The sequence below is a fragment of the Strix uralensis genome, chromosome 11 (assembly GCF_047716275.1).
Source record: "Strix uralensis isolate ZFMK-TIS-50842 chromosome 11, bStrUra1, whole genome shotgun sequence".
Taxonomy (NCBI): Eukaryota; Metazoa; Chordata; class Aves; order Strigiformes; family Strigidae; genus Strix; species Strix uralensis.
In genome coordinates this window covers 2,654,065-2,675,508 of record NC_133982.1, presented here as the reverse complement: position 1 = coordinate 2,675,508, position 21,444 = coordinate 2,654,065, and the positions used below count along the sequence as shown (strand labels likewise).

Genomic DNA, 21,444 nt, shown 5'->3' with positions numbered 1-21,444 from the left:
AATTCAGGTTGAGAAGAGTAAGGCAATGACCAAGAGTTGTGTGACAGCATCTCAAAGAATTGCTCCCACACTCAGGCTTGGACTCATCAGAAACTGAGAAGTTTCTGACGCCTGTACAAGAATGAGGACTGAATTAACCAACACAGCACTGGCACTTGCAACCAAGATCAAAGGCTCCTCTGACACTTCAGAACAAGAGCACAGAAAGCCAGCAGATAGAGGAGCATGCATCTAAGGATGATGCAGCTTTTGGGGGCAATAAGCTGATTCATAAGAACTTCATCTCCTCAAAAACCCTACAGATGGAACAAGAATTAGCCATGTAAAAGAAAGCTAGAAAAAAAAATAATCAAGTACAATAGGATGGAAAGACAAAACCAAGGCACAAATGTATTTCTACATGAATGCTGGAGGTCTAGAAGTAAGATGGAGAAACTCAAATGTCTGTTTTTAAAATGATAATATGACTGTAGTGGGTTCATTCAAAACACAGCGGAGGGCAGACAAGTCAAAGAGACGTTCAAAATATACAAGCACTAAGCAAGCTTTTACAGGATCTAAGCCTTCTTTAGTACACACCACCTAAGATTAATCTAAGTTTATTGTGTCAGGAAGAAAAACCCTTTAAATCAGAATTGCAAGCTTAAACCAGAAAAATATAGTCTCAGCCACCCAAGCAGCAATAGTGGCTGTCACACTATCACCAGAGGGTTGTACAAAGCAGGAAACATGGCATTAAACAGAAACTTCAAATGCTTCCGCATAAACTGCACAAGTGTCAGGTCAATATATAATGCCAAGACTAAGTTCTTAAATAGCATAAAGTGGCTCCTCCCCAGAAGTGGATAAGAGAAGCAGCAATTCCTGCCCTCACCTTGAACGGCAGCTGGAGTATTGGTGTGAGGCCCTACCATGCAATCTGACTGTGCCACAGAAGTCGCAGAAGCCAATCCAGTCAGTATAGCAAGGCAAAATGTCCAAGGAGGAAATGAAATAAAAATTTGTAAGGTTTTATTTTAAAAAATTAAAAAGGTAAAAAGTTGATTATTTAACCCACTAATAAACCATGCATTAGACAGCGTCTCCCAAAAGTTAAAACTGTGTTTTACATCCAGCGTGCTGAGCTTGGCCATGTCTACTCTCCCTGCTTGACCCCAGTAAGGCAAACCAAGCAAATAAGGCTTTGGGTGGCAAAGGACCACTCAGAAGACAAGGAGATAGCAACAACCTCACTTTACACACAAAGTCACGAAGGAGGACGATGGGGAAGTCCCGTGCATAGTTTCTTGGCTAAAGCTGCACGACGGCACCTGAAAGACACTTGCACCAGCTTTCACAGAACAATTCCGAGGCATCTGAGCAACCACAAATCAGGCAGCCATGGCGGGCAAATGAGAGTTGTCCTAAGGAACGGACTAAATGGACCCAGGGCTAATTATATTTTATAAAATGAAGTCATGTCTTGGGAGTCAGTTGGAGGTTGTGTTGTTTGTTGGTTTTTTTCCTTCTTCCTTTTGCAGGAGACAGAGCATGTGAACAAGGAAAAGGCAGCTGATATGCTTGATTTTTTCAATGAAGTATACTACATGACAAGATCCTTCAAAGCTCTTGTAGAACAAACCTCTATAGGATAAAAGGAAAAATAACTGGTTAAAAAAAAGATAAGGAAGGGGGAAGAAAGGCATCACCAGTCAGTTTTGTAGTGGAGGGGACTCACCAAAGGATTCTGTTCTGCTCAACTATATTGAGCTGTGCAAGAGAAGGCAGTACTAAGATGACAACATTTGCTACTCTGAATAATTCAACATGATCAGTAAATAAGAGCAATGACTCTAAGGAATTGCAGTAAAATCTCATGATATGAGTGGGTGATACAATTCAAAGTGCAGCACATCAGGAACAACCACCGTAACTTCAAGTTAAAAAAATACGACAGACTGAACTTAAGCCAACACTGGGGAACAGGACACCAGGGCTGTAACAGAGCCCTGAATTTGTTTCTTTCTAGTTTTTTTGGACATCCCCAGTTCTTGTTTTCTGTCTCTTCCTCATCTGTAGGCCACGTAACAAGTAGCCTAACACTTAGTGTCCCGCTTTGTGACTCTCTGTGCAAGGCAGCGAATACCACGATGGTTCAAAGTGAGAGGACAAATCTCTGGAAGAGAAGTGTGAAGGTTACTAAATTCAAACACCTGGCTCAAGGAGATTGTAAACTGCTAGAGAGAGAAAAACAAAGCAGTATTTCCCCAGATTAGATCTGCTGTATTTTGTGTACTCCCCTCCCCAGGCATCTGCTACTGGTTACTAGTGAGCAGGGTACTGGGCCAGATGGATTCCTGGTCTCATCTGGTAGCACTTTTTAAGGCATTATACAGGATTTCATCTGTTAACCTGAAAATACGCAGCAGCTGATTGCCTCAGAAGAGCTGGAAATTGGTTTAAAAACCACAAAAAGGGGGCAATCTCAGAGTAAGGAAGCTGTGGACTAGGTTGCGCTTGTGGTCGCACCCAGCTCACAACTCCGGTCGCAGTGGAGGTCTGTGAATCTGCCTGCTTGATCAATCCCACCAGAATATTTTCCCATCAGCGACTTTGCCATGGAAAGTCAAATTGTTGTCGATACAGAGAACTGGAACAGCATAAAAACTCCTATAGAAGATTAATATAGATGGACTGGAATGAGGCAAGGTCATACACTTCAGACTTCACAAGAAATGGTACTATGAAGTGGAAAGCTCTCTAATCCAAGCAAAAAGACGCACAAGGTATTAGCTTGTCACTGTGACCTGTGAGCCATCAATCTGATTCAGACCTGAAGGATACCGGCACAAAGAAATTACCTATGACACCACACAGCATCCCAGAAAGACCTGCCCTGCCATTCTGTGCCCTGCTCCAGTCAGGGGCGTTCAGGGATTAGCTTTAAGCAAACACGCACACAGAAGAGATCGACAGAGAACCTGGAAAAGAGCAACTGCAAGCTTGGTGTGTGTGGTTTGAAAATAAGAAGCCAAGAGTTGCGTGCTTTCTGAAAGCACTGAAGGAGAGAAGAGCTGTTTTTATAAGAGACAGCACTGGCACAAACACAGATAGGTACGTACCAGCCACAAATAAAGTTATTGTGAGAATCTGGTGCAAGCTTCCAACCGTCATGGCCAGAGGATAACAGAAGAGCTTTCCACACGAAAAACACAGCAAGAAGCCCAGATTGGCCTAAACTAACAAGGACATTAGCCCAGCAGTTGAAAATACACTGCTATAGACTCATAAAGCGGAGAGCTGTGCCTTGTCTTTCTCGCAGCCCAACAGCTGTTCAAAAATAAAAAAGGCACCAGCTGGACACTTTGCTGAGTCCAGAAAATGCAATTTCAGGGCAGGCAACGTTTGAAGAAACACTTGTATCTAAACAAAGTTTAGGTACTTATGCAAGGCATCAGTGTAAAGCACTGCTTTTACCAGATAGTCTAAAATTTCATTAGTCAGCAATATTTTTGCCAAAAGGTTACGATATCAACTGTACCAGGGTACCACTGCACTGGCTGCACGTACTTAACGTGGAGAACTGAGACTGGCCTGGCCATTTCTCACCATCATCTTCCATGCTTTCTAAGTGCATTTTTTTTTTTAAAAAATAGTTTGTTTTTTTTTTCCCTAAACACTACGATATTTAAATTCCAGATTCTTCCTTATCTGGTCACACCTTGCTGGCAGTCACCTTCCCTGTACAAGAACTCTTGCTGATATTTATCACTGGCAGCATCTCTAGCTCATCCCTGACTCAAAGAGCCCTAGTGTCAGTCAGCCTCCACATGAAGACGACAACTCTGGGCATCTCTCTACAACAGCAACGTAGTAAAACCCAAATTCTCCTATCAGTAAAGTTTCACCGCATAGGCAACACTTCCAAAACTTCAGCAACTGGCAGGCAGCGAGGAATCCTCCACGGCTTTCGCAGCCCGAAGAAAGCAATCTCCCCAAACTCATAACTCAAAGGCGCTCTTTGTATTTTTTGGAATGCATCTGTGGGAAAGCGCTGCTAATATTTGATAAGGGCTTCTCAATGGGAACAAAGCTCATGCTTCTCAGTTCACCCATCGTCCTCTCCCAGCGGGTTGACAGAGTCTGAGTTACCAACGCAGCATTAAACTGGGGATGCACAGAAGATGGTTTATTTAGGAAAATCAAAGCCAGTAGCTGGGGAGCCGAGAGAAGGAAAAGGCGAGTCCTGAAGAACTTGGGGAGTGGCAGCATAAGCTCGTTACACATATGCATTAGGTCACTGATAAAAAAAAAAAAAAAAATCAAGTCTGAGATCACACCCATGACAGTGTGACTTCGAGCAGGCCACTGTGAGACTGATAACAACAAAGGGGGAAGCTTGAAAATCTCACATGAAGTCAGGACACAGGAGGCAGCAGGTATTAATGGCTGACCGCAAGCTTGGACACTTGCTACAAACTGAAAAGTCAAATCACTGTTGAGAAAGGCCAAAGAGGACGGTCACCAGCAGTGAAATAGATTGGGAAGAGCAGACGACAATTTCACAAGCAATTTGGACAAGACAGTGAACCCCAGCCCGTAAAGTTTAACACCGTGCCAAGGAGCACATATATATCTTTCCCAGACATGGGGAGGAATATTCATTTCCCAGATATAGGTGAAATACTCAACTTTTTCACACAAAGAAGTTGCAAATACACTTACAGGCACACAGAGTGCTTTGTTTCCCTCAGAACTGGGAACACAATCAGGTTTAGAAAAAGAGGTCCCAAGCCACCTCCAGCTGCTCCTTCGGCAGGTGCGCTGCCCCACAGCCCACGGGAGAGGCTTGTCCGGACGAACCCCCTGACGTGTGCCCACCCCTTCCGAAGCCCACCTTTCTGATGGATTCGCTGCTATCAGACAACACGCAGGGGAGAAAGCCGCCCGTGACGGAGGTGGTGCAGGGTCACCGCACCCCTCACCGGGCCGGTTCCCCTCACCCACGCCCCGGGGCGAAGCGGGACCCCCCCAGGCACCTCCTGGAGCTCAGCTCGGCCAACAACCGGGCTCCCTCAGGGGTCTCTCGGGCCATTGTGAGGAACCCCTCGCGGCCCCCAGCGCCGGCCGCTGCCCTCCCTCGCCGCCGGGGGTGGCCGGTCTGTCCCCCCGCCCCGCACGGCTCCTCCACCCGCCTGGAGCTTTTCACACCGGGAAACCCGCGGCCGCTCCCCCTCCCGCTGGGGAGAGCTGAAGCAGCGAGCCCCGCGGAGCCGCCTCCTCCTCCTCCGCCACCGCGGGAGGCGCGGCCCCGGGAAGGCGGCTGGGCCGCGCCGCGGAGCGAAGCGACCGCCCCCGCCACCGCCCAGGCCCCGCCGCCACGGCGGCCCCGCCGCCCCCCGCGCCCGTACCTGGCTCCGGCGGCGCTGGGCTCCCCGGGCGAGCGAGCGAGGGAGCTGGGCTGGGCTGGGTTGGGCTGGGCCGGGCTGGGCTGGGCCGGGCCGAGCCCCGCCACTGCTCTCCCCGCGCCCCGCCGCGGCTCCTCCCTCCGCCGCGCTCGACGGGGAGGGCCCCGACCCGGAAGCGCTCCCCCCCTGGCCCCGCCCCTCAGCGAGCACCGCCCTATGGCAGCAGCGCGCCCGCGCCGCCCGCAACCGCTTCCGGGTCGCCGCGACGGCGGGTTCGCCCTAGCAACCGCGTTCCGTTGCCAGGCGGAAGCGGCGCCCGGCGCGGCGGCGGCCAGGCCTCGGCGGGGCAGAGGCCACGGCCCCTCCGCAGGAGCGGGCCCCGCCGGGGCTGGCGGGGGAGTCAGCCAGCAGGGCCGTGCCTGGGGCTCAGCAGCCCGCCTCGCCGCAGCGCCGGTGCCTCCCGCTCCTCCCCGCCCTGCAAAAAGCCGCCGCGACTGAGAGGGGAAAACCTGCTTATAAAAAGGGAAAAATACACAGAGAAAGCTAGGTGATAAAACAGAGATCTTAAACTTAGCCATGAACTGATTGTTGCCTCGAATCTCCTCTGCCTGCAGCACCTCCAAGGGTTATTTGTAACGAGCAACGTTGGACTAGATGATTAACGGTTGGACTAGATGATCTTCAAGGTTCCTTCCAACCTAGATGATTCTGTGATTCAAAGCACTTCAGGCGGAAAACGCGGCTCCTGAAACACCTCAAGTCCTGCTAAAAGCCCATAATACCCCAGCTTTCAGTAGCTGGGAGGAAGCGTGACGGGTCAGCAGCAAAAACCCGCCAGGGATCGTCGCTGGGATGCTCCCTGGCCGCCTCTGGAAAGAACTTGACATTTTCCAGATTATTTTCTTTTTAATTGCAATACGCCTTGAAAATGGTTAAAAAAAAACACCGTGAGAAAAACCTTCATCCCCAGCCTGCGGCTTGCCGGCCCCCGAGCCCGTGGGACCATCTCGTTAGCCACTCAGTCACAAGTTGTCAGCGCATGGCCCCTGCCAAGGACAAGGCAATTCAAGGATGAATTTTGAAAAATCACCTGGAAAATCTGTTTAGATCCATAGGTGTTAAAATTATATCTTTTCCCCGCTACCTCATATTCCCAAGGCTGGACATGTAAATTTTCCCCTGGTGTGATAATTAAGCAGAAAATAAATCCCAGGTTTAGTAAAACTTGCTAATGCTTCATTTTTGGTGTTTTGCTTACTCGTTCTTCTATTACATATGTGCAGTCTGCCAACTCAGTTACAACAGTTTTACAAAAGTTTTAAGTCAGCGATATTAACATTAAAAAAAAAAAGAAGCCTTAATCCAGCCTGTCGTGGCATCACCACGTCTAACACTACCCCGAGCCTCTGCTCTGGGATGAGCTTATTTTGCACTGTTTGTCTCTTTGTGATATTACTAATGAAAAAAAATAATATTAGTGTCACCCCATCTTTGATAAAAGGAAGAGGCACTGGGGATTAACCAGTTTTGCATCCTTAAGATTCAGCACTCCCATTTTTCAAGTGCCATAAGGAGAAGATGGTATGAAGCAGCTTATGTTATTTTGGGGCAGGACACACATCCCCGGAGGGCTCAGGGGCAGCCGCATCCCTGCCTACATTTTGAAATACGCTTCATCGTTCACACAGAAATTCTACCATCATCCGAATTTTCCCCATTTCTGCTCTGAACCATTCGCGAGTATCTTAATTCTGAATATTTGTTTAACATCAAACAATTTCAGTCTGAGTAATTCTTTTGGTAAGTCATATTGAACATGCTGATTCTCATTAGCCCGGTGATAATCCCCTGGGAGCTTATCAGAAGACTGGCCCGCATGTTGAAAGACATATGTGGGTGAAGGGAGCTTGCAGTGACCCAAAAACTGCCCCACTGGAGGTTTTACCAACCGATACTCATCTCCTCATCCTCGACCAAGACAGGTGAGAAGCCGGACCGATTCCCAAGCACCTTATTATTAACAGAAAGGAAACATCCTGCTTTTATTCTTGAAACTGCTGCAGCATCTCCGGTTGGGATGAACCGGCTCGTTGCCTTGGGGAGGACGGCTGGAGCTGGTGGGCAGGACAATACCCCTTTGTCCGGGGCAGCAGGAAGGACAATGAAGCTCCTGTTCAGGATCAGGCACAGGGAGGCACCACCCCAGCACAAGCGCTGGAGCAGCGTGGGCAGGGGGGACCTCGTATCCCTTTGGGTAATGCTGGCTGTGAGCATGCAAAGAGAAAGTCAAAGAAAAAACAAAGATTAAAACAGCATTTTTTGGCAGGAGAGTGAGAGCAAAGGAGCAACCACATAGAGCGAGAAGGTTCCAGGGTCTCGTCCTTCTCTCTTCCGACGGAAACAACCCCTGTAATCATTCAATCCAGAGCAGGAATATATGCAAACAGGCTTGGCGTTTACTGAAATTAACAGCGCTCCTGTGCAAGAGGGCATCCTGTGCAACTCCCTTAGCATAAGCAAGCAGCAACTCAAAACTGCAGCATCCACAGCAGGGAGGCTTTATTTCAAGGAGTGGGAAGTAAAAAAGCCAGCAACATTAAAGGGATATCATACATACCATGGTGCAGCAGAGTCTGGTAACAGTAGTCTCTTTTTTTAGGAAAAGCCTTGAAAGTCAGAAAAAGAGATGAAAACCCCTCATATGGGGGATGAGGTCCCTGAGGTTTCACGTTGGATTTCCCACGGCAGGGCGAGAGGGCAACAACCCGACAGCTGATGGCCTGTTCCCTCTCCCCCCCCGCCTGCGTCCCCGTAGCAGGGACATCTGCTCTCCCCGCCGGCCAGCTGCCCCCCGCGCGGCCCCGGCTGTGGGAGAGGAGGAGGAGATCCAGCCCAGCCGAGCTGGAGCCAACGTTTGGTCTGTCCTGTTTTGGACACGAGAGCAGAAGGACTCTGCTGGGAAAAGCCTGAAAACGCTCTGGAGCAGCAGGACTTTGTGACTAGCCCATGCTGTGAAGAGGGAAAAGCCTTAGGTGATGGGGATGGAGAAGGATGTGGTCGATCCCACCACGCTAGCTTGCCCAGACAAAGATCATTTTGTCCCCTAAGATTTAAAATTGAACATATTAGACCCTTAGGATTTCTTATCTTCTAAACACTATCATCTCCTCTCCTAAACACCCTGTTTGTGCTCATTTTGCAGTTGTTTGTGGAGCACCCAGGAGCACCTCCTGAGACACGCAGCTGGTCATGCCAGCAGTGAAGCCCCTGTGCTGTCACCCCATCTCCACATCCCCCTTGCCTGCTCTTCCCCCAAGCCACCCCTCACCCTTTTCCCCCTTCCAACCCCCAACATCACTGCCCATCCAGCAGCAGCTCAGTCCAAGCCCCAGCACAGAGGGAGAAGGGGCGTTTTGGCCATTCTGTGGGGAACCAGCCCTTTTCCCAGAAGAGAAACCTTGCTTCTGCTGCCCTGGGTTGGCTTGATAGACCAAGAGCCATCAAGTTGTCGGGACCAGCAATGAACTGCTTGCAAAGTAGGTCCATCCAACATCCCCCAGGAAAGGTCCAGGTGCCCCCAGCCTGGGTCAGAAGATGCTCCTGAACCTTTCAGGTGTGGGTGGGGGTCCCAGCCAAGGCTGTTGAGGACAGTTTAACACTCATTAGTGCTCTCAGGGCTGCGTCATTCTCGAGGTCAAGGGTCAGAAAATTATTTTGGACTGTCTGCAGAAAACTCCATATGTTGAAGATGGGGAAAAAAAAAAATCTGTTGAGGGGAACAGGTTTCCCTCACTGCCTGTCCCTGCCCCTCCAGCACTGGGTTTGAACAAGCCACAGTGATTTAGCCAGTGAAACAGTGGGTGATTTTGCTGATGACATTTTCCTGGGGAGACCATTACCTGGCAAGATAACACTGACTCTCAGGAAATAACAAGCAATTTCAGTCCCTCATCCATACCCTTATATATTCCCTGCATGTTACCTAAATAAACAAACTGGAAGAAGGCAGAAGGAGTGTTGCCCCGATCCCAGGCACAGTCCAGCGTTTGGTAGCTGGAGATGCTGCTGACATCTATTGTCAGCTCTGGGTATTTAATTTTTTTTAAGTGGATGCTTGCAAGTGTGTTTGTAAATTGAGATTAATAAATTGGTCAGTGCAGGGTCACAGTGGTGGGTCTTACTTTTGCTGGCAGGTTGCAGCTTGTTCCCGTTCTCTATTTTATAAATTAAATTTAAAATCCTAGTTACAGAAGTCATTCACAAGCACTGGGCTTTAACTGGTTTTCTATTCCCCTCTTGCCCCCCCCCCCCCTTAAAAAAATCAGGGAGTTGTGGTATTCATACAGATTTAACCAAAATAGCATCCTTAGCAAATAATTTTTTAAATTTAAAAAATGAGCCAAAAAATGAAACTGCTTTGTAGTAATAATAACCGACTGAATTTCCAGCTGATTGTTCCCCTTAAGAGGTTCTTCAGACTATACCTTTTGCCTTAAGACTCTAGAAATCCCATGGCATGGGGAAAACCTCTGTTATGTGGTGCAATATTACACCGAGTACAGTGATACAACCAGTTTATCCTTGTCTTAAGTTTATTTTCAACACCATACATGACCCTTCTTTACCATGTTAAATTTTGCCATTAAGAATATTGCTGGATTAAAGCATTTGTAGCCACAAATTGTTCAGCAATATATTTGGGGTGGCATGGAGCAGGTATAGCTCCCCAAGCAATCAAACACCTACAGACCCGCAAAACACAGCACTGTTTTAATAAGAACTTTTTTTAATCAGAACAATGATAGCTGGGGAAAAAAAAAAAAAAAACAAAACAGGCAAGCTTTTGGGTCTGGAAACCTTCTACAAGTCTTTGGGGTCTTATCTACAAATTTTATTTTCTAGTTGCCTGGACCTCTTTTACTTTAGCACTCTCTCCCTCTTAAGAGTTTTTTTTCTCATTTTCAGAATAGCTGGATGCTGTTACAGCTTCTCCTACAAAGCTGAGCTCAAAAGTTAGCAGCAGGGGCACGGCTGGAGCTAAAGCAGCTGCCCCAGCGCAGCATCCCCGCTCCCACACCCAGAGGTACTCTCCCACTGGGATGGGAATGCACCCAAGCAAACACCTTTTCAAGAATTTTGCCCAGAAACCACTACATGAAAGAAATCTGGGCCTTAGCTTTAAGATTGCAGTTCCTGATGTAAACATGAGGGTTTTCTTTTACTTGTGCAGAGCAAGCATACTTATTTATTAGGAGCAAAAGCAGTTCCTTAACACCAAATTTTGCTCTTTTATGAGATTTTACAGCAGGGTGGATGTGTACCGGATAAGCAACTATTTGACCCCGAGCTTCTTTTGTGCACAGTGTGCACACCGCATCCTTCCACAGCCTCTTATGTTCCTGCTCCACCAGGTTTCAACTTTTTAATGACACATACATCAGAGCGATCCAGAGACTCTTTGTTAAGGTCTTCACCAGCAGCGTTCCTTGACCATTGGCCTGGGAGAGCAGCCTTGATTTAATTTTTTCAAGAGTAGCTCTTAGTCCTTCTCCCTTTCCCAGCTTGCAGCTGCGTGTCTCTCAGGGGGCTGATGAACTCAACTAGCACAGGAGTTGATGCAGGTGATGTGATGTGATGCTCTGACAAAAGTGCAGCAGGTTTTGCTGGCTCCCAGGCAATTTTAGAGGAGAAACTGTGATTGAGGACTACAGTTAGTTTGGCAGGTCAAATGGCAAAGGAAAGAGCCACCCACGGTGCCTCTGTAGCCGCAGGACCTGAAGAAGCACAGGCACCACTCTGCCATAGCTGGGATTCCCCACTTGGGAATGCCCACCCCTGCTCTCAGTGTGAGCATCAGAACTATGCCAGCCCCTGTCCTCACACAAACGAGCCCTTAACTGCACCAGGAGTACTTCATTCAGGCTAACGAAGGGGTAGGAGAGCATTTCTGCATGCTGAGAATTTGTCCTTTGCCAGAAAGGCTGAGATAACTAACGAAGTTACTAAGATCATTACGATCTTCCTGGCCTCTCTGCACCAAGAAAACACCTGCTAGCAGAGTGCTAGCTGAGCCCTTTCCTGTCTGACACGGGTACCCAATGGTTTGCAACAGAGAACGCAGATAAGATCTTATGCAGCTACTTACAGAACAGCCTGTTCGGTGTGTTACCTTACTAGCACTGTGCTTCAGTTCACTAAAAAATAATCAGAAAACAAGTTTTTTTGTTATTTTGTGGGATGTCAAAGAAGTCTGTAGTTTGTACAGCACATCATCACAAGCTCATTCCCCTTAATTTACATCATTTTTTTTTAAAATTTCTGTTAAAAAGAAATCTTCATTTGCTACTTCTCAAACAACTTTAACTGCTTTCCTGTAACAACCCGCCTTCTTATTTGTAGCGTTTTTAGGAAGAGGCTTTTAGACAGTGTTCACCACTTTCCCACCAGGCTGAGCTTCTACAGCTGCCTCTAAATTCTCCTCATGTGCACTCACCTTTTCATCAGCTCAACTATACTTTATCATTTGTGGTGCTTCTAAGGAAGAGCAGAAGCAGAACCCCTGAGAGTAAGACCCATCATTTCTTTTCCACAAGACCCCACTCTTTCGTATAAGTTACCCCAAAAGTTGTGTGACAGCCTCAGGCCCTTCACAGTAACAAGTTTTGTTTTTAGCAGTTTATTGCTCCCCAGGCTTTCAGGGTCTTGATTCATTAGAACAACACAGTTTGCTTTAATTAAACTTCACCTCTAAATCGTAGCAAGTGACACCTGCCCTTCCACCTCACCAGTGTCTTTTCAAATCCAGCTTTCCCATCTTCGGGCAAAGTGGTCATCATTAAAAGCTTTTACTTCAATAAAGACATGACACGGATGTATTTTCAAGATGCTTCAGTCTATTAGAAAACTGAGGATCCTGCAGAACAAGCATGATCACGCAAGTCTCAGACAAGCACAAGGCAATCAAAAGCTAACAGCTGCACGGTACGCAGGAGTCACTGAGGAACTCAAGGAAACCAAGATAAAAGTTAAAACAGTAATTTATACCGAATGCTAAGCTTCAAAAAGTAAGTATTTATTTCTTCACAATGCTCTTGCAGTCTCTCAAACTCTGTAGAAGAGCTGAACATAATGCATAGCAAACTGTAAAAAACTATACAAATATACAAAAGCCAGCTCAAGTATAGGAGACACGTGGTTTATCATTAAAGTTGGAGTCAGATCATGTCTACTCTTCTTCAGAGGACTTGCCATCTTCTGCAGGATCTGGTGGCAGGGGGCAAGCTCTGTAAAAGCCATTATCAATTCAAAAGAGTTAGCAGAACTCAAACAACTCCTGTTTGAAAGTCTAACAAAGCCCTTTTCTTGGAGGCTGGGTGACCTAAATGACTTTAATTAGCCCCGGGCTGCACCTTGACACATTAGGATAAAGTAGCTTGTATCAGTCCTAAGTGCTAGAAGCCCAGATTAAAGAGCACACACCTAACTTTCAAATGGGAAAGCCTACTTCAGTGCAGAAAACATCACACACCGCTACATCCTCAGGCATTCTCTGCACCTCCTTCTCAACCCAGGGGGCCACATGCAGGTTCCACACCATCTCTCGGAAGCTGAAAATTTAACTCTTGTTTCATGCCCGAGTTCCAACCTGGCTAACTTAGCCGCATGACTGAAAAAAACCCACTTGCACAGTTAAGCAAGTACAACTCTTGCTTCTTCCAAAACATACTGGGAAGCTGTAAATTGTTTTATATGATGATGCTGTGTGTTCTCTGCAGGGTTATCACTGCCTGGTCCTTACTCAACCAAATGCCAAATGGAAGAGATGAAAGTTTTACAGCACTAGAGTGCATGTCTTTTGTTTCTCCAGGAGGTAGGGTGTGTTTAAAAGTCTTGGTTTGCTTGTCCTTCAAGAATGCAGGAGTAATTCTTATAGGTACCCCCCAGACAGTTTAGGATTATCTATATTTGGTGAAAAAAAAAACCACCCTTGGCATTGGAGAACAGAGTGTCTGTAAGGCAATGTTTCACACTGCTACAATTTTAGTCAGTAGCGCAGCCTACAAGTTAATCTTTGAAGTGTCAGCTTGGTAGAGCAATTCAATTTCTGATGTACAGAAGTCACTAGCAGTCTCCGAAGATTTTCTGAGACAGAGCTGACAACCACAGTGTCACACGCAAAAAAAGTATGTCTGAGCACAGAGAATTTGCCTGAGCTACCAATTACTCCACCCATTTTTAGAAAACCCTCATGATGCAGTGGAGACAGATGCTGCGTTTTACCAGAATTTGCTGAGAAACACTATTTCAATGAAGATACGAAGGTTAAGAGACATGCCATCAACTTCTTAGTGGTTGCTTGCTCCTTCAAAAAGAAATTGTAGTTTCAAAGCAGTCACAGAGGAAAACTAGTCACATACTTGCTTCATCCAAGGTGGCACTGACAGGCCTCAGCGCACCCCTCGCAGGCAGCCAGGCATGCTGCAATCGGCACGGTTTGAAAGTGCCAGGGATTCTGCTGTTCAGCATCACCCCACAGACCACACTTGACACCACCAGCACATGCTTTAAAGCAGAATCCCAGAATCATCTCGGTTGGAAAGCCCTTGAAGATCCTCCAGTCCAACCATGAACCTCACCCTGACCGTTCCCAACTCCACCAGATCCCTCAGCGCTGGGTCAACCCGACTCTTCAACCCCTCCAGGGATGGGGACTCCCCCCCTGCCCTGGGCAGCCCATTCCAACGCCCAACAACCCCTTCTGCAAAGAAATCCTTCCTAAGAGCCAGTCTGACCCTGCCCTGGCGCAGCTTGAGGCCATTCCCTCTTGGCCTGCCGCTGGTTCCTTGGCTCAAGAGACTCATCCCCCCTCTCTGCACCCTCCTTCCAGGGAGTTGGAGAGGGCCAGGAGGTCTCCCCTCAGCCTCCTCTTCTCCAGACTAAACCCCCCCAGTTCCCTCAGCCGCTCCCCATCAGACCTGTGCTCCAGACCCTGCACCAGCTCCGTTGCCCTTCTCTGGACACGCTCGAGTCATTCAATGGCCTTTTTGGAGTGAGGGGCCCAAAACTGAACACAGACATCATCAAGGTGTGGCCTCACCAGTGCCAAGCACTGGGGTAAGATCCCTTCCCTGTCCCTGCTGGCCACACTATGGCTGATACAAGCCAGGATGCCATTGGCCTTCTTGGCCACCTGGGCACACTGCTGGCTCCTGTTCAGACGGCTGGCAATCACCCCCCCGAGGTCCCTCTCTGACTGGCAGAAAGTAACGCCACGGAGCACCCACAGCAGTGAGGACAGCTGCATGCATCGCTGCTGCTCTGCGGGCAGTTTTAGCTCAAACAGCTTTTTAATTTATTTTTTTTTTTTAGAAGGAAGTGAACATTAAGTTCAGGCAGCGTGTCTGGAGAGCCGGGCTACAGCCGACCGCTGAAACTCCTCAAGCGTACAGAAAAGGTTCATGTTGCATTTTGCCTCTCTGATGCACCGAGCGCCCCTTCCCTGTCCGTTACCCCAAGGTACGACACTTCTGCACCTCCTTCACCCCCCCCCTCGATGCAGTTCGGGTTTGTGGGGCCTTGCAGCGCTGTCTCCGCGGTGGAGAGCAAACCCACGACTAAATACCCCCCTGAGAAAGCCCCGGCGGTTCCCGGGTGGGGCTGAGACAAACGGGGGTTGCCCCACCCGCCCCCGAGCCCCGGGGGGCTGACACCTACTTTTTAGCGGCCGGGCCCAGGCCGCTGCTCCCCGCCGCCTCTCCGCCGGGCGCCCGGTTCTCCTGCGGCAGCCGCAGGAACTCGCCGATGCCCCTCTGCCAGGCGGGGACAGGCCTCACGCACACCGGGTTCCCCCCGCCACGGCGGGCCTCGCCTGCGGGGAGAGCGGCCGTCAGCCCCGCCGCAGGAGGAGGAGGAGGAGGAGGAGGGGAGCCCCGGCCGCGCCCCGCTCTCACCTTTCTTAGCGGCCGGCGACGGTCCCGCGTTGAGGCTGCTGGAGCCCAGCACCTTCCGGGGAGCGCGGGCGACCAGCACTGCGGGGAGAGCGAAGCGGTGAGCGGCGGCCACACAGAGCAGCCTCCCAGCCCCATCTCCCCCTCAGCCCAGCCCAGCCCCGCCCGGCCCGCACCTTTGCGGCAGCCGCCGCCCCCCGCCTTCGTCCGCACCATCCCGCCCCCGGCACCGCCCGGCCCGCGCGGGGAGGCCGCGGCGAAACGCGATTGGCCAGCGCCCGCCAATGGGAGCGCGACGGGGCGCCCGCGTGCCCGCCCGCGCCGCTCCCCTCAGGGCCGGCGGGGCCGCCGCCCGCACCTCAGTGTCTCCTCAGCGCGGGTCCCCTCCGGGTCTCTCCCCTTGTTGAAGGTTAAACTTTGAGAACAATGTAGCAGTGTTAAGCTTAGGTCAAGAAACACATCGAGGTGCTGGAGTGTGTCCAGAGGAGGGCAACGGAGCTGGTGCAGGGTCTGGAGCACAGGTCTGATGGGGAGCGGCTGAGGGAACTGGGGGGGTTTAGTCTGGAGAAGAGGAGGCTGAGGGGAGACCTCCTGGCCCTCTCCAACTCCCTGAAAGGAGGGTGCAGAGAGGGGGGAGGAGTCTCTTGAACCAAGTAACAAGTGATAGGCCAAGAGGGAATGTCCTCAAGCTGCTCCAGGGAAGGTTTAGACCTTATACTTAGGAAGTATTTCTTTGCAGAAGGGGTTGTTGGGCGTTGGAATGGGCTGCCCAGGGCAGGGGGGGAGTCCCCATCCCTGGAGGGGTTGAAGAGTCGGGTTGACCCAGCGCTGAGGGATCTGGTGGAGTTGGGAACGGTCAGGGTGAGGTTCATGGTTGGACTGGAGGAGCTTCAGGGTCTTTTCCAACCCAGATGATTCTGGGATTCTGTGGAGGGGAGGCCCGGCATATCCGTGTGCCACCTCCTTCCTGGGGAGCAGTGCTGGGGCCGAAGGGCTGACCAGCCTGGGGAGGTGAGCTGGGGCGGGGCCCATGGCCGTGCAGCCTTCAGTGGCCCCGTGCATCCACGACAGATACCCCGAGGGAGCCATGGCCACTGGCACTCAGTGGCAGCTGATGGGAGCGGGCTGAGGGGAGCAGCTCTGAGGTGACTGGTGTGAGGGTGTTGTCTGAAAAGTGGATTTGTCACCTGATGTGCAATAGTTCTATAATCACACACTCGGGAGAGATATTGCTTATTTATTTTAGGGTTGCGCAAGCCTAGATGTTCAGTGGTTTCCCACAAACCAAGCCCACTAAGGTGACATTTTGCGCTATATTTATACACAAAACTTGCAGGGTTAGTGATTTTCCAAGTCCATCCTCTCTACGATTGGTTAGAAATTTACATACAATTATAACAGTTCTGACACCATACTTCTACTACTATGCATGCTCAGGGGAAGGGTCTTCACCTGGGCAAAGATCTTCTTGACTTATAGGCATGATTTTTAGTATTATGATGAGGGTAGCTCAGCTAAGGATACATGGACCTTGAGTTTGCTTTCTCAGATGGCACTGTATCTTCAAGGTCTAATGGCTCCGGGACACCCTTGTTCAAAGGATATCTACTTGTTCTGCTGATGAGGGATGCCTTTGACTTTAACATAGACCAAGAACATTGAATCATGGAATCGTTCAGGTTGGAAAAGACCTTTAAGATCATCAAGTCCAACTGTTAACCTAACATTGACAAGTTGACCACCAAACCACGTCCCTAAGCATCGCATCTTTTAAATACCTCCAGGGATGGTGACTCAACCACTTCCCTGGGCAGCCTGTTCCAGTCCCTGTCAACCTTTTTGGTGAAGAAATTTTTCCTAATATCCAGTCTAAACCTCCCCTGGCGCAGCTTGAGGCCATTCCCTCTTGGCCTGGCACTGGTTCCTTGGCTCAAGAGACTCATCCCCTCTCTCTGCATCCTCCTTCCAGGGAGTTGGAGAGGGCCAGGAGGTCTCCCCTCAGCCTCCTCTTCTCCAGACTAAACCCCCCCAGTTCCCTCAGCCGCTCCCCATCAGACCTGTGCTCCAGACCCTGCACCAGCTCCGTTGCCCTTCTCTGGACACGCTCGAGTCATTCAATGGCCTTTTTGGAGTGAGGGGCCCAAAACTGGACCCACTCATCGAGGTCCGGCCTCACCAGTGCCGAGCACAGGGGTAAGATCCCTTCCCTGTCCCTGCTGGTCACGCTATGGCTGATACAAGCCAGGATGCCATTGGCCTTCTTGGCCACCTGGGCACACTGCTGGCTCCTGTTCAGCCGGCTGGCAATCAACACCCCCCAGGTCCCTCCATGGCAGCGGGGCTCTCGCTGCCCGCTGCTCCCTCGCTGCTGCCCACCTCGTTGCAGGGGCTGGTACCCACAGCCCAGCACTGGCACTCCCCCCTGTTGATACCGCAGCAGTCCTGGAGGGGAGAGGAGGAAGAGTGATGCGGCTCCCTGCTGTGGCAAGTTGTGATGGCTGTGCTCAGCTGAGGGCAGCGCTGCCGACACCACCAAGCCTTTCTGAGAGAGGGAAGTTTGTTCCCTTCCCAGGTGCTAGCAGAGATGAAGCCTTGGCTCCCAACGGTTTGCTGTCCACCTACAGCATTTTTAAAACCATGTGGGTGAGTCACAATGGCTGGAGCACGGAAAGACCTGCAGTATGTCACATTTTGGTCCAAGACACTTTTTTTTCCTGCACCAGTGTAAGTTCAGGTGGGTTCAGTGTAAAGTCACAGGGAGCAGGGTTGGAGAATTGCTCTGGTTGAAAAATGATGTTTCTTTGTGGTCTTTTCCAGCAAGATCTGTTCCTGAATCAAACGCACTGCAGGACTGGGCAAGCACTGTGGTGACACACCAATGGACAGGCAGTGCCAGAAAGTAATCCAGGTCCCTGGGGAGCAAGGTCCAGGTCCCCGGGGAACAAGGCAGCAAGCCAGGAGGGACACAGAGGCAGCTCGGGAGCCCAGGTAGGCACGGAGCCCGGACACCGGCAGTGCAGGGATGGGCCCGTTTGTGATCTCGTGCCTCCAGCCTATGCCTGGAGCTCCCTCTGACGTGCAAGTGAAGTCTTGCTGTATGAAGGTTTAGCTAAGCAGCACATGGGGAGGAAGGCCAGGCACCCTCGATTTCAGCGAAAGAGCACGTTATGACAAATTAAATCAACAGACTCCCCAGTATGAGGCTCCTTGGTGGCAGCTGCACCCTGCGAATGTGACGGGAGCTGTGCAGGCAGTCGAGGCCTCGCTGTGCTTTAGCCTGGCAGCTTTGTCACTCTCTGACACCCAGCCAGAGCCGTATTTTTTGCAGGAAATCACACCATCAGTTGTCCAGCGTGTCCAATGTCTCAGCGGCTGTTGGTCCCAAATACATCCTCTCCCTTTCCAACAGTTATCGCTCTCTTTATCTTTTAATGTTCATCCTAATGTGTGTTTGCTTCATCAGGCTTTTAGTGCTGGCTTCTTTTTTTTAAATGATGGCCTAATTCTCCATTCCCTTCTGTCTTGTGGTGCTGGCACATGTGAAACGTGAGCTAAGAATAGTATGTTTTTACTTTGTTTGGGATGTGGTTTTGGTTTTTCAAGAGTAGACTATCACACCTTAAGCCTAACCCTAAATATTCCCTCCTCTCCCTACAAGCCCATGTAGACTGGTGAGCTGCACTTTTTCTTTCATGCAAATTTACACAGTTTCTGGCCTTTGCCTTCAGCAGAGCTTTCGAGCAAGAGCAGAGCTGGCTCCGCAGATGCGTCCCACCGGGGAGCCGAGGGTCGGGAGCGGGATTCGGAGCTGGGTGTTGCTTTGGCAGAGCCCTGCGACCACCTGCTGTGGCACAGGGACGTGGGCTGGTGGAGAAGAGATTCGGGGAGGCAGCGAATCTGCCTGTGGGTGAGGAAAGCTTCCCTCTTGTTAAATAGTCCGCAGGTACGGTCAGGTTTGCGAGGAGTTAGGAGCGCTCTGAGGGATGAGGCTCTCCTCGTGCGGAGAGCCGGGGCCCGGAACGGTGGCGCCGCGGCCGCGTTCCCGGGGACACACACACGGCGTTGGGCCGGTGCGGCGCCACTTCCCTTCCCCCGCGCGGCAAATGGCGGCGCCCAGCCCGCTCCTGGCCTGGTGCGTCCAGCACCTGCGTGGAGACTTCGGGCTGGATGTGGGCGAGGAGGTGGTGAGGTGAGCGGGGCGGGGGGGTGGGACGGGGCCGTACCCCCTGCCGGGGCCTAGCGGGTCCCTGAGACAGGCCGCGGTGGCCCCTCGCGTCGCCTCCGGGTCCATCTCTGCCCCACGGGCCAACACACAGGGCAGATGGTGCTTTCAAAGCCACTCTCGGGGGACCCGGCGATCTGCGCCCGGGGTTGTCCCACAGGTGGGCGCCTCGTGAGGGGGCCGGGGGCCGCGAGGCGGCGGGGAGGGGTGTGGGGTCCTCGTGGGCAGGTGAGGAAGGGCACGCTGCTGTCTCCTTATGTTTAAGCAGGAGCTTGTTGGTTTATGGTTAGATTTTTTTAGTGTGATTTGGTGGGAACTGGAGTCTCGGGGGGTGAAATTTTTAGTGTTTGGCAGAAGGGTTAGGGGGGATGTCACTTTGTGCTGGAACAGGGGGAGAAAGATAAGTTGCCTTGTGGTTTTTTTCACTGAAACAGCCACAGGGGATTTCCCAAAGTGTCTGTCTCAAAATCTGACTTATAAGCCCATTTCTTACCATAGTCTCTGTAGAAGCCTGATATGAAGAGGAGAGATAAATTGCATATGTGTGCGATTAGATGATAGGTTTCCTCAGGACAGAAGCCCCCTTACCCATTTTTCTCTATCCTGTCCTTTCGCAGGTACATCTTGTCAATAACAAATGAGGATGAGATCCGGGAGTATGTTGTTGACCTCATTCAGGGGACTGATGGCAAGAAGAGTCAGTTTGTGGAAGAACTGTTGGCCAGGTGGCGGAAATCCTCCCAGCTGCTGTCTGAGCCTTTGCCAGCATATCGGAAGAAGGACGGTGAGTGGTATGGCAAGGAAGGAATTAAAGTCCCAAATTAGGTTGTCTCAGTTATTCTGTTGTAAACAATTACGTGTGACGAATGCCCATGTCTGTTCCTGTTTCTGTTCGTCGTGACAGCGTAAAGCCTGTTTTCATTCACCTAGAGGAGTTCAGGGACATCTTTCTCTTGTTGGTAGTTACCCAGCCTTTCTTTTTGCTTACGCACACTTCCAGAGACTTCAGAAGCGCCTCGGGTTGGAGACCAAGCAAAAAAGGGTAAACGCAAAGGAAGGAACAAGCAGGAGACACCCGCGTATGCTGAGCCAAGCGCACACGTAGAGGAAGTGAAAACCCCCCTGGACCTGGCCAAGGTGAGTGTGCCTGGTGTGCGAGGGCAGGCTGTGTGTCAGCGGGCGCTGAGGGCATGCTTTGAACCTGCGTCGTGGGGAAAGGTCATATCAAACTAACAAAAGATGTGATTGGAAAGCGGGAATAAGCACTCAGAAATAACGAATCTTTTGTTATCAGAGCCCTGACGAAGGGAACTATGTACCTGAAAGCATGTTTGTGTTTCCCAGCTATGTCACAGGGTCTAAGAAATGCTGGCCTCCCCCTGCGAACCCCCTGTTGTCTTATCTACAGCACAGCTTCTGTGAGATACACGTTTGTGTGTCTTTGTGCACTCCTAGATAGCATGCAGCGTGGCAGCCACAAGCTATAACCGGAGCAAATACTTTGGCAGGTGTTGGGGTGGGTGAGGGTCCCACACTGCAGGCGCACTGTCAGCGGGTTGTACGGTTACCCAGTTGCCATGAGAGGGGTAACTCTTTCTGTGTGTTGACTGTTCAAAGCTGTCTGTGGGTTTGGACAGGCTGGGCTTGTAACCTGTGTGTCCTGCTGGGAGTCTCACTGCTGTGGGGCAAAGAATATGAGGATGGGAAGAACGATTGTATATATTTGTGGAGAGTGTTGTATTTCGTTAACGGAGAGTAAAATAGTCATCTGGTAGTGATCATGTCAAAATGGATTTTAATCCCCCTCAAAGAAGCCCAGATGAGAGAGTGGACGATGGAAGTAGATGCTGTAATTAGTAATATAAAGTATTCTTTAAAGCAGAGATGT

The 21,444-nt window shown here is 50.4% G+C and overlaps 3 protein-coding genes across 5 annotated transcripts in view; 1 reads left to right on the top strand and 2 right to left on the bottom strand.

The window, feature by feature from the left end:
• Positions 1-5,521, bottom strand: part of CSNK1G1 (casein kinase 1 gamma 1) — a 110,631-nt gene extending 105,110 nt beyond the window's left edge. For all 3 annotated transcript variants that reach the window (XM_074880434.1, XM_074880435.1, XM_074880436.1), the window contains exon 1: positions 5,391-5,521. The gene's annotated coding sequence lies outside the window, so the exon portion shown is untranslated. The remainder of the gene's footprint in view (positions 1-5,390) is intronic.
• A 6,739-nt stretch (positions 5,522-12,260) lies between these two features.
• PCLAF (PCNA clamp associated factor) lies at positions 12,261-15,561 on the bottom strand. Its single transcript, XM_074880440.1, has 4 exons — positions 15,511-15,561; positions 15,338-15,415; positions 15,102-15,255; positions 12,261-12,670 (listed from the first exon to the last, which is right to left on the bottom strand). Exons 1-4 carry the CDS (start codon positions 15,548-15,550, stop codon positions 12,613-12,615), a joined length of 330 nt encoding a protein of 109 aa, XP_074736541.1. The 5' UTR covers positions 15,551-15,561; the 3' UTR covers positions 12,261-12,612.
• Positions 15,562-19,385: 3,824 nt separating this feature from the next.
• The window catches only part of TRIP4 (thyroid hormone receptor interactor 4), a 33,537-nt gene continuing 31,478 nt past the window's right edge, over positions 19,386-21,444 (top strand). The window contains exons 1-3 of the mRNA XM_074880431.1: positions 19,386-19,523; positions 20,174-20,340; positions 20,557-20,693. Of these exons, the coding sequence (XP_074736532.1) occupies positions 19,438-19,523; positions 20,174-20,340; positions 20,557-20,693 (390 nt within the window). The 5' untranslated portion in view covers positions 19,386-19,437. The remainder of the gene's footprint in view (positions 19,524-20,173; positions 20,341-20,556; positions 20,694-21,444) is intronic.

Excerpts from the sequence above, each read along its gene's own strand:
- PCLAF (XM_074880440.1), bottom strand. The coding sequence starts at position 15,550 with ATGGTGCGGACGAAGGCGGGGGGCGGCGGCTGCCGCAAAG. Across the intron at positions 15,416-15,510 it reads GGGCGGCGGCTGCCGCAAAG|TGCTGGTCGCCCGCGCTCCC; the intron begins GTGCGGGCCGGG and ends CTCTCCCCGCAG. Across the intron at positions 12,671-15,101 it reads CTGGGCCCGGCCGCTAAAAA|AGCTTGCCCCCTGCCACCAG; the intron begins GTAGGTGTCAGC and ends TGGCTTTTACAG.